Source organism: Bombyx mandarina, chromosome 15, assembly GCF_030267445.1.
Source record: "Bombyx mandarina strain Sakado chromosome 15, ASM3026744v2".
Classification (NCBI taxonomy): Eukaryota; Metazoa; Arthropoda; class Insecta; order Lepidoptera; family Bombycidae; genus Bombyx; species Bombyx mandarina.
This window is the reverse complement of record NC_143221.1, coordinates 6246312-6261598: the sequence shown is the minus strand read 5'-3', so window position 1 is coordinate 6261598 and position 15287 is coordinate 6246312. Positions and strand designations below refer to the sequence as shown.

Genomic DNA, 15287 nt, shown 5'->3' with positions numbered 1-15287 from the left:
CAATATACTCATTTAAAAAAAACTGTTACTGCGGATAAAGGTACTTGCAGGTAAAATTATCCACCTCTCAAATCTTATCGATGTAAATGTTTAACATAATAATATACTTCTATGATAATAAACTTAAAAAATAAGATTATAAGTACCCAGGTAGGTACTGCAGTATAAAAAGATCGACAGGAAACAGTGAGTAACAACAATTCATGTGGCATTTAAACTTTGTAAACGAATAAGTAGCTTCGTTTTCTTATTTGAATTACATTTGAAATTGCATAGTATATTTGATTGAAATAGCTTTCACTCCTGACTGTTGTTCAGTTGTTATCGACTGAGTACAACGCGCTGCACGTGTGCTGGGTTACGAACGTATAGCACTAAAATAGTTTGTGAAAATCTATTAAGTATAGTGCGTAGTAGTTCTTCATCATATTTAAATAATTTATTTTTAACTTGAAACTTAATTAAATTCGTTTTTTCTTTTTGTAAAACCCTCTGCCAAGGCTTAAAAAAGCTTCAAAGTTTCATGACAACCGAATGTCATTGCATGTTGCAAACTTCAATTGAGTGGTCGTGATGAAGAAATGAGGGTGCAATGCGGTGTTTCCGCGGAAACAGAGGGCTAGCATTATGACTCCAATAAAATTTAAATAAAACTTTTAAAAATATGCTTGTGAGTGATCTTATATAGTGCTGGTGTTAATAAAATAATTTCCATCCTTACAATTTTTCAATTAAATTAAATTACTAAGTAACGTGATGTTTCGACGTGTTAATTTTTATTCAATATGTTTCGCATTTGGTCTCAGCGTTCTTCTGATTCTTGCTGGAAGTCGATATACAGATAACACAAATTACCGTCCTATGTCCGAGAGTCGAAGGAATATAAAGAATTTTTTTAAAGTTGATGATGTAGAGGATACTGAATCACAGCCGGTACCTACGAATTCTTACGATGGAACACCGAATATAGAAAAAATATTAGAAAAAACACGAGCTAAAATTCAATTTGAATTGTGGAACTATAACTTTACTTATTCTGGAGTTAAAAAATTAGATGACTTAATTATAGAAACTGGTGGTCGTCCATTGAGAAGTATCATAATATCTTCTTGGAGATCTGGTACTACATTCCTGGGTGAGGTGATTAATGCTATTCCTGGTACATATTACCATTATGAACCTTTTCTGAATTATGGCATTATACAAATCAGAGGATCTCCGCTAGCTGAAACCGTTTTGAATTCAATGAGAGACATGCTCAAGTGTAACTTTGAAGAGATGGATGATTTTTTAGATTACGGAAGAGGACATAACCATCAGTTCAGTCATAACACCAGATTATGGGACCATTGTAAATATAAGAAGGAACTTTGTTTTGATTCTGATTTTATGTCAAAATTTTGCAAATTATTTCCATTTCAAAGTATGAAAGTTGTCCGCCTTAGACTACGTCTTGTTCAGGAAGTGTTGGAAGATAAAGAGTGAGTAATTTTCTATACAATATAATTTATTAAATTTTGTTTTTGATAAATAAGTTATAATTCTATATTACACTTCCAAAGCCAAAATATGTCCCTATAAAATAATTAGCAAGTCTTCTTGTATTTTTAATTACTACTTACTACTTGTAGTTTTCATACTTCATATATGAGTCGACTATTATCAAAGCCGGCAATCTGACTTTTGAACAATGATTGGTAAATCAGAAAAACGAATTATTGACTTTGTATTCCATTGGCAGTCACAAAACTCTTCGGAACGACATCTTAGATAAATAACAGGTTAACTATTAACCTTTATTTAATGCAGGTTTTGAACCGTATTCTTTGAAGGAGACGATTATATTCAAATCAATCTGTATTGACATATCAAGAATTTTTTTTGTCCAAATGCACAGATTGCCACCTTTGATAATAGACGACTCATATATTTGTTTTTATGTAACATACTTTTCAAGAAAGTTCAACTTCATAAAATATAATGGTAAGAAAAAAGTTATTTTATTAGGTTCAGTATTCTGTGTTGCTTTAATTTCTAGTTTACCATATCTTGTATAATTAAAGTCATTATTTTATTGATTTAAAAATATCTGATCAATGTTAATTTCAGTGAAGATGACTTTTTAATCCTTGAAAATGAATGTTGTATTGTGGTAAGGAGTTGCCGTTATGCTAATGAATATGGTCTGTGACTGTAATTTGCTCCTAATGAATAAATAATTATTTACTACTACTATTAGTGAGCTTGTACTAACTTGTCAATCCCATGTTCAATATGATACAAGTATGAATTCTTTATTGATAAAAATTGTTAAAACTCTTGACATCAATATTGACATCAATAAACCATACTGATCATATTTCAAGTTTTAGGTAAATTATATTGGACCAATTTGCTTAAATTTTTTTGGTTTATGGTAAAATAAGTGAAAAAATTAAATTTCCCAGCCGTTGTAGTGACAGCATATTTAGAAAATAAATTGTTACAGGCTTAATGCAAAAGTTGTGTTTTTAATCCGAGATCCTCGTGGTGTCATACAGTCAAGATTGCGTCGTGATTTCTGTCGCCCTTCACCAGATTGTTCGAATCCTGAGCTCCTCTGTGCAGACATGATAAGTGATTATGTGGCTGCGAGCCGATTGCTCAAGCTTTACCCTGATAAACTTATGTAAGTAATAATAATAATAATAATACTTTTTTTGCACACCAAAACACAATTAACATCAGAAAACAGTCAACAATCAGATACATTTGTACAATAGGCGGTCTTATCGCTAAAAGCAATCTCTTCGAGACAACCGTTTAATTACCCGAAATTCTAGACAGATAAAGATATAGCAGGTATGTTGCGGTGTAGTATGTTTTAATATAATAGTTTTGAATCAGATTTTAACAATACAAGATAGTAGTTCAATTAAAAATCAAGAAGAAAAGAAAAGTGTATGCTGCAGTTGCAATTTAGTTACTGTTCTAGTTCATTTATTGGTCCAATTGAATTCCTTTATTTATCAGGGTGCTACGCTACGAAGACTTGGCCCTGAATCTAAATAGTACCACGCACAAATTATTAAAGTTCCTAAGACTGAGTCACACGCAAGCTGTTGATGAGTATCTAAACTCTCACACCAACACAGAAGTGAGTGGAGTCAGCTCCACTTTTAGAGTATCCCGTGAAGTGCCTTTTCGGTGGAAGAATATATTGGATTTTGAATATGCTGATCAAATACAGGTAAGCAAAACTTAAAAATAATCTATGCATCTATACATATTAATAAAATTGGAGTGTCTGTTTGTAATATTGAAATAGCCTTTTTTTACTACATCATATGAATATATATATATATATATATATATATATACTTAGTCAGGTCATAAATTCTGTCACATGTTTAATGTAAAATAATTGAAACAAGTTTATTCATTATGTAACCATTCATATACCAAAATGAACTTAACAAAACATAGATTCTTATGACACTAAAGTTTATTCAAAATGACCTCCGTGATTTTGAATACAGGCCTTCAATCTACGCGGCCAGTCGTCTATCGCAGCACGAACGAGGTCCATGTCAATATCGGCGGCTGCCTTAATCAAGGATGTCTTGAGTGACTCCAAATTGGGATGAGGCTTTGAGCACGCCTTTTCCTCCAAGTGTTGCCATATCTTGTAATCTAACGGATTCAAATCTGGACTGGAGGAGGGCCAGTCTTCGTGCCGGATGAAGTCGATTTCACGCGCCGCCAGCCAGTCTTGTGTGCTCTTCGCTCTATGAGCTGGCGCCGAATCTTGTTGGAATACCCAGTGCCTGTTATTGAACATGGTATGAGAAACAGGTTCCACAAGGTTCGTCAGGACTGTATTTTGATACACAACTGCATTCGTTTTTACACCTTTCTCACAAAAATGTACCTCTGTTAAGCCCCAATAAGAAACTCCCAACCATACCATGAGCGAGGATGGAAAATGACCTCGTTGGACACGCGGAATACGATTGCTCGCTTCTTCACTACTGTGTGCGTACACACCTTATCATTTTGTTTGTTGTAGCTCTCTTCTACGGTAAAAATTTTTTCATCCGAAAAAAGAATTTCCCGATATTTTTTTCCCGCGTACCGCTTCAACAAAGCGCGGCATCTCTTCAGTCTCAGGTCCATTAGACGAGCATTCATACGATGTCCTGTTTTTCTTCGATATGCCCGAAGCCCTAAGTCTTCATTTAACACCCTTTTCACCGTGGTTCTGCTTAACCCCATCTGAAGGGCGAACAGTTTCTGCTTACGTTTGGGATTTCTTTGAATTCGCGCCTTCACAGCTTTTATCACTGCTGGAGTCCTAACAGACCGAGGGTGACCACTTCTTGATCTGTCATCTACACTAGAGTCTTCATTGTATCGTTTGATGGTACGATAAACAAATCTTTTGGTTATATTCAAATTTTTCAGTATGTTAAAAATTTGAATTGGCGCGTAACCGCAACGATGCAACGCAATAACTGCAACACGGTCTTCTTTAAGCGTCCACTCCATATTTAAAAATGAGTAAAATTCTAAAAGTATACATTTTTATTTTCATGAACAATTCAAAATTCGAATTCAATAAACTTTTTTGTGGCCAGCATTCTAAAAGAAAAGTTTTTACTGTGTGACAATACTTATGACCTGACTAGTTATATATGGTACATACACCAAAATAACATTTTTTACAATTTTTGTCTGTCTGTCTGTCTGTCTGTTTATTCCGGCTAATCTGGCTGGACCGGCTGGACCGATTTTGACGGGACTTTCACTGATAGGTAGCTGATGATATATATAAGGAGTAACTTAGGCTACTTTTTTTAGACTAGCTTCACTCCGCGGCCTACCCGCACCCGCAGTTATTGTCTTACCGCGCGCAACATGGCGGGGCTCGCCTATCAATAATAAAATTTAATGTTTCCGAAGCGAAGCGAGGGCGGATCGCTAGTGATTAATAAAATTAAAGCTCAACATTGGCTGATTAACTAGAATTTGGTTCAGCGAAATAGTAGTTAGGTTTTTTTTTAGTAATAACGAAAACTTTAGAATATGTTAGTGAAATTTAATTATTATTTTGAAAATGTCACTTTCCTGGCCTGGAGAGCATCCTCGTCGCTCTCGTCGATTACGACGAAGAGTTCGACGAGCGAACTAACCCATAGACAAAGACGGAGACACGCCGGATATTCTCACTGGGTCGCGTTTTCGATCCGGTAATAGGTTCTAAAAAGTACTTCCTGCTCTTGCTAGGGGTAGTTTTAGCAAATTCTCTCAGGTTGAGCCCGTGAGCTCACCTACACGCTCTAGCGTAGCTGGAATAGCCCCTTAGGCTATCAGCGAACAGGTAGGGAAAGAAAAAAATAAGAAAGAAATTGACAGCATTATTAGAATGTTAGGTTTCTAAAACTAACCAACTCGTAGCTCAAAGTACATTCACTTGTGCCCTTAGAAACGTGTGCGACGCACTGCAGTATCGGCGGCAGTCGCAAAAGTATTGTGTAAGCATATATTGCAGACGCGAGACTTCGCGCGCTACGTTTGTCTAACTCACAAGTTGCATGAGTAGAAAAATTTACAGTAAGATTCAAACAATGCTGTTTTTCTTGGACATGTGCAATCGTTGGCTTTCACCGTCAGCGTCCTATACTCTATGTTCATGTAATCCTTCAGTATCCTTTCTACAATCAATTCTAGTACAATAGGAGGCGTTGTAGCTGGTTTTAAATATCCAGGTTTGAATATAAACAGGTTTGAATAATTAGAGTTGTACTTGAGGAAGTGCTCGGTGGCCAACCACTCAACAAATACCAACCAGGATTCTAAGAGTCTTAATAGAGAGTGCCAGCAGCACCATGTCGTTTGCATAGTTAAGGTTATTTACTGTAGGCAGCGGCTTGGCTCTGCCCCTGGCATTGCTGAAGTCCATGGGTGACGGTAACCACTCACCATCAGGTGGGCTGTATGCTCGTCTACCTACAAGGGCAAAAAAACACCCACAAACTACATTAAACCAATATCATTTAATTTGTTCACACAAAAGTTGACCAAGCCTGAAGACGTTAGAGTTAGACCGTTCTGATGCGGGCCATACGCTTTAATTGATATTAATCAGATATACCTTTACTTAGTCCATTTAGTTCGATTTATTCCGATATACCTACTTCAATCAAATAATGTATTATACAAAATGACATTTCACCGAGTTGGAAGCTTTTGACAAATCGAGGAAACCGAGATAAATATCCCTGTGACTTTCTATGTGTAGTTAAGTATCTCGATCGACGAGTACGGTGACTATACTTATTGGCCTAAGGGGCTATTCCAGCTACGCCTGAACGGGTAGGTGAGCGCACGGGCTCAACCTGAGTGAATTTGCTAACACTAGCCCTAGCAAGAGCAGTGCTTCACAGAATCTACTACCGGATCGGAATCGCGACCCTCTGAGAAGATAAGCGAGAAACTCAGTGGATTGTGTCTATGGGCGGTTTGTATCTATCAGAACCAGTTGCGTCTAATCAGCCTAGGAGCTGATCAAGCGGATCCATTAAAACGTGTTTAGTCGAATATGACAGCTCGTGAGCCGGGCCAGAGGTGTGTTTGATGGTGTCCACGGAATGTGGATTATCTAGTAGTAACTTTTCGATGCTGACTTCGTGTAAAGATTTACATCCCTCACGTACTACGGTGCGCTGACAGTTAATCCAAGGAAGCGGCGAAGTTTTGGACGGAGTCTACTGTGCAAAGGCATGTTTGACTCAGTTTGCAGATGATAAAGTTTAAGAAGGACGAACACACTGCATTTGTGGTTTTATTTTATGTTCATTCTGAGGGCCATATATCTATCCAGCATGATTCCCAGGCTTATGACCTTCCTGGTCTAAGATATTGGCTGGCCGAAGAAGGTGATTGGGCTGAGGTTACTGCATCACAAAGGGGACATTTACGCGGGGCTTCCTTTTGAAAAAAGTACATCCTTCTTTTACGTATGATTAACTTCAATACGCAACACTTTGGCTACTACCGTCTTAAGGTTCCGACTGCTGTCTGAAGTTTTTTCGCAATGGAGAACTTGTTCTTGTGGCCACTAATGGTCACAAGAACAAGTTCGCTTGGTCGCTTAGGCGAGGTGACGACGACAAGAGTGCCATCGGCGAAGATGTCTTTCTAACTGGATAACTGGGTCGGCGATGACCCGGAGTAGTCAATAATATAGCAAATAAACAGGAGCAGGGAGGCAGCATAGCTTTGCAGGACTCCGGCCGAGAAGAGGCCAACAGAAGAACGTGTTACTTCGATATCGAACAAGTCTCGTAACATGAGCACAAAACTGTTTGGCACTACCATATTGTACAGTTTCTAAATCAAATCGTTTTGCGAGACTTTATCAACCGCCTTTGCGGTATCGATGAAAATGACTTCCGTATCGATTCGGCTACAAAATGTTTGTACATGCGAGAGGTGTGCACACACCAGGGCCAAGATGACGTGGTATGTAACAGACACGTTCGCGTCTCGCTCACAGAATAAATAATAATAAATAATCATCATGAATTATTGATAAATAAGAAATCAAAATCAAATAGTTAATAAACCATTGTTTATCTAAAATTATTTTCGTACATATCGGCGTAAATAACGCCCAAAGATATTATTAGGTAGCATCTACTTGAACAATGCTAGGGGTACAGCGAAACCGCTGCTCTCCGCAAATAATTCGCTGTCTCTTTAACTCTTCCGTGGTACATGAAGACTCCTTGCTGCCAAAAAGGATTATTATGAATTCACTCATTAAAAAAATATTATACACCAAATATGTCATACGGAAATATAAACCACAATACCATTGGCCGATAATTCTAAATTTACAAATAAATCTACAATCTTCCTCAATTATTAACAATACGTTATCATTAAAAATTTTGCAGGACGCCTTGACCACAAGCTCATTAAAAATGTTTGTTGATATCAAACCACGTACACGGATCTGGTATTTGTCCTTTGTGTTATTCTAATGAAATGTTCGATTAGGTGGATTGATAGATTTTGCAAATATTGTACAATGAAATGTTCTCGACTGCCTTTTAAGAAGGTACTTTATAAATTCATCGGGCTTACTTGACAAACCGCCGGATGTCCTCGGTAAACTTGATTCGATTGTATATTTCAAATCTGGGACAGGTACGCTTCTAAATAAATACGTACCTAACGTCACGTGCTTAAATAGTGGATCTCCAGCGCTAGGCTAGGACGTTTAGTGAGTCGCTCGTCATATCCATCCCATATACAATGCGAAAGGGTGATGCATGCCGATACGTAACTTAGAACGATATTACAATAAAGACCCAAATTCTCAACTAGCCTGGCAGCACTGGTAGCATTCACACACACACACACACACACACACACACACACCCACACACACCCACACACACCCACACACACACACACACACACCCACACACACACACACACACAGACACCCACACACACAGACACCCACACACACAGACACCCACACACACACACACACTCAAAAACCACTGAACAGCAAGTGGGCCGTCGGATAGGTCTGCACTTTGTAACCTAAATTCAGTCGAGACTCCGCCAATGTCCTATATCGTGTTAATACTAACCTCGGATATCTTGTTACATTTGATTAGACAAACGTTTACCGTAATTTGAGATACATAATAATATGCAATGGTGTTGCGATATGTTTCACCATCAATAAATATGTTTTGTTCTAATGCTTCATTGTCTTTGTTAATGATATTTAGTGTTTGAGGTCTCGCCCAAAACACGTCACTGCGGATCCTCCCGATCCACTGACGGTGCTTTTAGGTACCTCAACCACCGGTCATCGTTCTCGTTGAACCCGTAGCTTGCGACGAAGGGCTCGGTGAGTAAATTAACCCACAGACACAGCCCACTGAGTTTCTCGTCGAAAAGCACTGCTCTTGCTAGGGTTAGTGTTAGCAACGTCGTCAGGTTTGAGCCTCGTGAGCTCACCTACTTCTTAGGGTTACGCTGAAATGGCCTCTCAAGGCCATCAGCTTATAGAGGAAAAAAAAAGTTTGAGTTCTGATTTTAATGGTGTTAAGGCATCTTGTGAGCCCGCATGTGAGGTACCACCTTCCCGCCTGTTTCTGGCCCGAAGGAGTAATGGATTTTGGTTTGAAGAACGGGGCATGCGCTGTACCTACTACAAAACTTAGACTTTAAAGTCATGTCTTAAGATGGGTGGCGGCCTTTACTTTGTTCACGTTCGTGGGCTCCGGTAACTACTTAAGACCTAGTGAGCCGTTAGTTCGCCTACCCACCTAGGCGATAAAGATGTTTTTATCTCGTATATTTCCGGTAACTATATTTTATAACAGCAGGAAATCCTTTGAGTGTGGAACGTTTTAATATACATAATAATTATATTTTTTTATTTTATAATCGTTAGCGTTTTTCTATTGTTAAGCGTATTTCCCGCTGTTTTATTTAAGCTTAAAACACACACAACATTTTAAAATGCAAACGGTATCTTATCTGTTTGAACAAAATAATAATGCATGCTCAATATTTACTTACACCGCAGTATGTATTGTGTGATTGTTGAATTCGTAAATACAGTTGTGTAAGCAAAATATGGTGTTTAAAAAAATAGAAGTTCGTTCCGTTATAAAAATACTTCATGTTATTTATAATAAGCGTAAGGTTAAATTTTGCTACTGAAATAATAATGTAGTTAAACCAGTACCATACTCTTGGATGACATCCCAGCGTGGCATCCAATCACGTTTTCAATAAGTTAGAATGATGGTGCGACGATAATCCTTGCCCTTAAATATCTGCGATACTACGTTACTTTCCCTTATTAGAAATTGAGACTTTTATTACATAGACCGGTGAACGAGCTCACCTGGTGTTGGTAGGCAGCGGCTTGACTTTTCCCCTGGCATTGCTGAAATCCATGGGCGACGGTAACCACTCACTATCAGATGGGCCGTATGCTCGTCTGCCTACAAGGGCAATAAAAAAAAGTGGTTACCGCAGCCTACACACAACGTGAATGCCGCCACTCACCTTGACACTTAAGGTCTCAGTTGTATAGTAATTACGCAATTATAATTATTGAAGATTTGATTTTTATTCAACCTTCTTTCTGAAAAACATATGTGAACGTTTGTTGAGTGCGTATTTCATTAGAAATATCGGTACCTGACTGCCGGATTTGAACATCGGCATAGTCGCTTCGTACGAAACTATGTAGTATACCAGGCACTTTATCCTTTGGGCCACTTTTTTTTTTCCTACCTATGCTGATAGCCTTGAGAGGCTATTTCAGCTTCACCCTAACGTGTGTAGGTGAGCTCACGGGGCTCAAACCGGAATGTTGCTAACACTGACCCTAGCAAGAGTAGTGCTTCGCAGAATCTACCACTGGATCGGAAACCCGACCCACTGAGAAAATCCGGCGAGAAACTCAGCGAGCTGATTCATGGGTTAGGTTGCACGGCGGCGTCTAATGCAAAGGTTATTGGATCTGATGGATCCGTAAGGACGTGACTAGGGCGTCGACGGTGACTAGCTCTTGCGTGATCAGGATTCGGGGACTAATCAGCGGCGGCAACGATAAGGCGATTATCATGAATGTAAAGAAAACTACGTAATATGAGCACGTTGGATTTTAACGCGGCTTCTCTGAACATTGCGTGCGACCTAAAGTAATAAAAGTCTGTGTATCATTAATATATCCAAACTTATAGGATTAATGAGTTCAGTATAAGTAGATTAATGAGTTAAATATATTTACAAGAATCGCAAGATACGTGCCCGATAGCGTTAGCTATCAATACTGGTGGTAGAACCTCTGGTGAGTCCGTACGGGTAGGTACCACCGCCCTGTCTATTTCTGCCGTGAAGCAGTCATGCGTTTCGGTTTGAAGGGTGGGGCAGCCTTTGTAACTACACTGAGACTTTAGAACTTATATCTCAGGGTGGGTGGCGCATTTACGTTGTAGATGTCTATGGGCTCCAGTCACCACTATACCACTATACCAGATAATACCATTAAGCAATAAAAAAAATCTTAATTTAATAAAGTTTTTTTTTTTTCAGATGGCGTGTAAAGAAGCCATGAATTTATGGGGTTATCGTATGGCTCACAACGCCACCCACATGACAAGCAAAGAATTTGATCCTTTAGAAACATATACGATAACTCAGTGATGGAAATTACGTATTTCAAGTGGCGATGCTTTCTTGTCTACATTAATTGTTGCTGGATACACTATAAGTAAAGTAAGTAACACACATCCTGTATTTATTTCCAAACGTTAATGTTCAATTGTTATTAATTAGGTACCAAATTAATAATATTTTCCGTCGTATATTGAGGTGATGAGTCATTTCAGCTTCGTAACGGGAAAATTTTAACAGCAGTACCTACGGCCACGAAAGCTTATTGCATATGTGTCGATTATACACAAATATATCGCTTGGTAGTTCCATGATTGTCTGGTTTTAGGTCACTTTTTAGCTGGCGTCGATTCACGGTACTGTCAAAATGTAAAAAAATCTATGCGTTTAATCTTTCGTTATCGACCTGAATACCAAATTTCTTTACAAAAAACCATTACGCTGTTCGTTTTCGTGACTTCAGTGCTGACTGTTTTATATCGGATTTCCCGGTCACCGTCCTGGCCGAACGTGTCGCTTGCGACGAAGGGCTCGACGAGTAAATTAACCCATAGACGCAGCCTACTGAGTTTCTCGCTGGACCCACTGAAATCAGTGGGTCGCGTTTCCGATCCGGTGGTAGATTCTACGAAGCACTGCTATTGCTAGGGCTAGTGTTACCAGATTCTCTCAGGTTGAGCCCGTGAGCTCCTCTACTGGTCAGAGCGTAGCGTAACTGGTATTTCCTGAGCGATATGACATTTCGTTCAAAGATTAATTTGGAAAGAGCTTTCAAGGTTTTGCTTGTCCCTTGAGCATTATTGATGTCGATGGGCGGCGATGAAAGTCAACATCCAGAAAATCACTTTCACATACAAGAACAGCAAAAAAAATCAACTACCTCACCACATCACATCACAAATAACCGTTTGCTTTCTGAACACAGCATCTATAATTAGCTGTGCCTTGAGCGGTTTGTATGCGAAATTTCGTTCATTACTCTGTTTATTATTTAAGATGTTTAAACTCCACATTTATTAATAAAGCACATGATCTTAACTACACACCGGTACGATGGGAATACTATACAATTTTTTTTTGTCTTTTGATAATTTTTAAATGCATCATTGCCCGAATTCCCGCAATTTTGTTTGCATGGTCCTCGATCGAAAGCGGTGATGCATTGACCAGTACTATTGCACCAGATGTTGTTATACATACTTATATAGGCTTAAGTAAAAGACATAGTATGTAGATACTAACATCCAGTCAAAGAACAAATAAATCCATTCGTTCGTTCTTGTTTGCCCAAAGTGGGAATCACACCCGATAACCTCGTCCCAGCAGTCAGGGCTGCTAACCACAGCGCCACCAAGTCACTCAATAAAAATGCTAGGTCTCTTTTGCCGAAGCCCGAAAACATAAAAAATGTACAGTTATATATGTACACAAACAGGAAACAATATTAATTTGATAAGCTGAACATCTACACCACCCTTGGTTCAATGGTAGAGAATGCCTCAGGCATTAAGTCCGCCATTGTACTTCTGTGCATTAAGTTAAATAAATAAATTAATTAATACTCAGTGTTTTAGGAAGTTAATATTTTGTGGGTTTAGGTACGTAGCTGGCTGACGCCTCCCTCGTCCTCGTTTCACATGACACCGATAGACGACGCACTATTTGACTCTGCGGCTCAGTTGATTTGTTTCTAATACATTGCGCTCTGTACCAAATATTTTTATATTTATTTAAAAGAAGTTTTTTTTTTCAAATTTCAAAATTATCCATTGAATAATCACCAACACTGCCAAAAGTTTTCGTTACATGGAGCCAGTATTGTTGGTAAAGTGAGTGTGGGTGGTTAGTTTTAGACACGTCAATGTCCACAGATTACAAATATGCAGGAAAACCTTTATCAAATTTCGGATTAAAATATCTTTACGGCACTTAAAGGATAATGTTTTCTTAACGCCACACACCTCCCCGAACCGATCTAATGTTTTCGTTCATCAATGACCTACCATCTCTATACAGTTGTAGCTTAGTTGTTGGTTAGCGCCATCTTGTGGGACACACGTAGAGTGAGCAATGGACAACTCTAGTCTGACGAGCTGGGGGGTTGACTCGAATACCACCACCGACTTTTAAGCATGAAATCAAAGTTTCCTCGAACCAGAATGCACGACTGCTTCGCGATATAAAACAAAGACGAGGCTTAGTTGTGAATGTATTTTAATTAACTCCGTGTATTGAAAAACATTAACAAAATCAATTTAATATATAAAAACGGACATTTGTGGATTTGTTTGTGTTTTATCCGATTGAATTGGACAAGATTGTTGTTCGAAGTTGTTTTTGACGTGCTTGTTTTCCAAGTTGTGTTTCATAAGAGGTTTCTAGTAAGAGCAGAAGGTGGCAAATCATTATCTTAAAACGAGTGGGTTTCGTATCATACATCGGAACCACGAAATATCGATAATCGATCGATATCGAAATAATGGCTAATATCGATTAAATTTTTCCAATCACATTTGTTTTACATTCCAGATGGCGTTACATATCATTAAACAATCCACAAGCGACAATCTACTGAATGAATCCAATAAAGGTACACGGATCACACATAATCATTTACAAAACGAGCATTTTATCGTATTACATTTTATTTTATTTAAGAATATTTTTAAAGCATTTTAATTCGATCAAATAACTCGCATTAAATGCATCGAATATTTTTGATAAGATCATGTACTTGTTTAGTTGGTGTAAGTTTTAAAATTATTGTGTTTAAATCGAAATATTTTCCATTCGAATTCTTCCACGACTTCTCTCTATACCGTAACGCAGAAAAAAGAAAAGAAGGAAAAGTTATGAAAAGTGAAATCAAGATCATTCTGGAACCGAGTGAGTTTGCGCCCAACACTCTTGTGGGTATGTTGTAGTATCGTTATTGAAATGATGGACCATTTGCGAGATTCGAATTGTTTGTTTTATAAAATATATAAAATCATATATATATGAATTCTTCAGGCAACTCGAAACTCGATCATCTAATGCGTTTAGCTTAGGCGTCTAGCACTCACGGAATTGAAAATGTTGATGCTTCCTTCATAGACACGACTAGGATAGAAGTGCATTATTTTTAAATAGTAAGAATATAATAATTTAAGTGAACGTATATAATATATTAATTATTAAGAAGCGTGCTGATTGAAATTTGCAGTTGAAAATCTAGGGATCGCTCAATATGTTGGTCTCGATAGAGGCTTTAGATAAATGTAGATAAAAAATCAAAAACACCAATATACAGTGAGATATACAATATTACTTTGGAACAAGAATAAATGAACAGTGATTTTAAACTTTAAAAATTAATCTGTACAGTCGTAATTCCAGTGAACTTGAATTGCAATGCCTATTCACTACATTGGATTATTTGTCTTAACACAATGTAATGAGTAAGTATTCTAATTGGATAATATAATTGGATTGGAAAGATAAATGTAGATAAAAATCAAAAACACCAATATACAGTGAGATATACAATATTACTTTGGAATAACAATAAACGAACAGTGATTTTAAACTTTAAAAATTAACGTATACGGTCGTAATTCCAGTGAACGTGAATTGCAATAACTGGTCGCTACATTGGATTTTGTGTCATAACGCAATGTAATAAGTAAGTCTTTTAATTGGAATTTACTTAGGATGTGTACACGATCTCCGTCCAAGTACTTCAGTAACAATAATAACGACGAGTACACGAAAAGTACACTACATACAATAACGTTCTTTTTTCTTACTTAATCTAGCGACTTCGAAGGGTCATACTAGATTAACCGAACGAAGAATAACGAAAGGAATTGCGTATATTTACTAGTCCTATGACTATTGGTGATTTTTAAATAATGTTTAAATGCTTCGCGCATCCAACGATGGGTGAACTCTTTTGTGAAATTCATTACCTTATTTGCCCACTGAGTTTCTCGCCGGATCTTCTCAGTGGGTCGCGTTTCCATTCCGGTGGTAGATTCTGCGAAGCACTGCTCTTGCTAGGGTCAGTGTTAGCAAATCTCCGGTTTGAGCCCCGTGAGCTCACC

At 37.9% G+C, this 15287-nt stretch overlaps 1 protein-coding gene across 1 annotated transcript; it reads left to right on the top strand.

Moving 5' to 3' along the window:
• The first annotated feature begins 316 nt into the window (after positions 1-316).
• LOC114247175 (carbohydrate sulfotransferase 4) lies at positions 317-14042 on the top strand. The gene is made up of 5 exons (XM_028180051.2): positions 317-1481; positions 2489-2668; positions 3013-3229; positions 11122-11304; positions 13732-14042. Exons 1-4 carry the CDS (start codon positions 757-759, stop codon positions 11230-11232), a joined length of 1233 nt encoding a protein of 410 aa, XP_028035852.2. The 5' UTR covers positions 317-756; the 3' UTR covers positions 11233-11304; positions 13732-14042.
• Positions 14043-15287: the final 1245 nt, after the last annotated feature.

Coding starts and splice junctions, on each gene's coding strand:
- LOC114247175 (XM_028180051.2), top strand. CDS start 757: ATGTTTCGACGTGTTAATTTTTATTCAATATGTTTCGCATTTGGTCTC. Junction 1,482..2,488: donor GAAGTGTTGGAAGATAAAGA/GTGAGTAATTTT, acceptor AAATTGTTACAG/GCTTAATGCAAAAGTTGTGT. Junction 2,669..3,012: donor CTTTACCCTGATAAACTTAT/GTAAGTAATAAT, acceptor TTTATTTATCAG/GGTGCTACGCTACGAAGACT.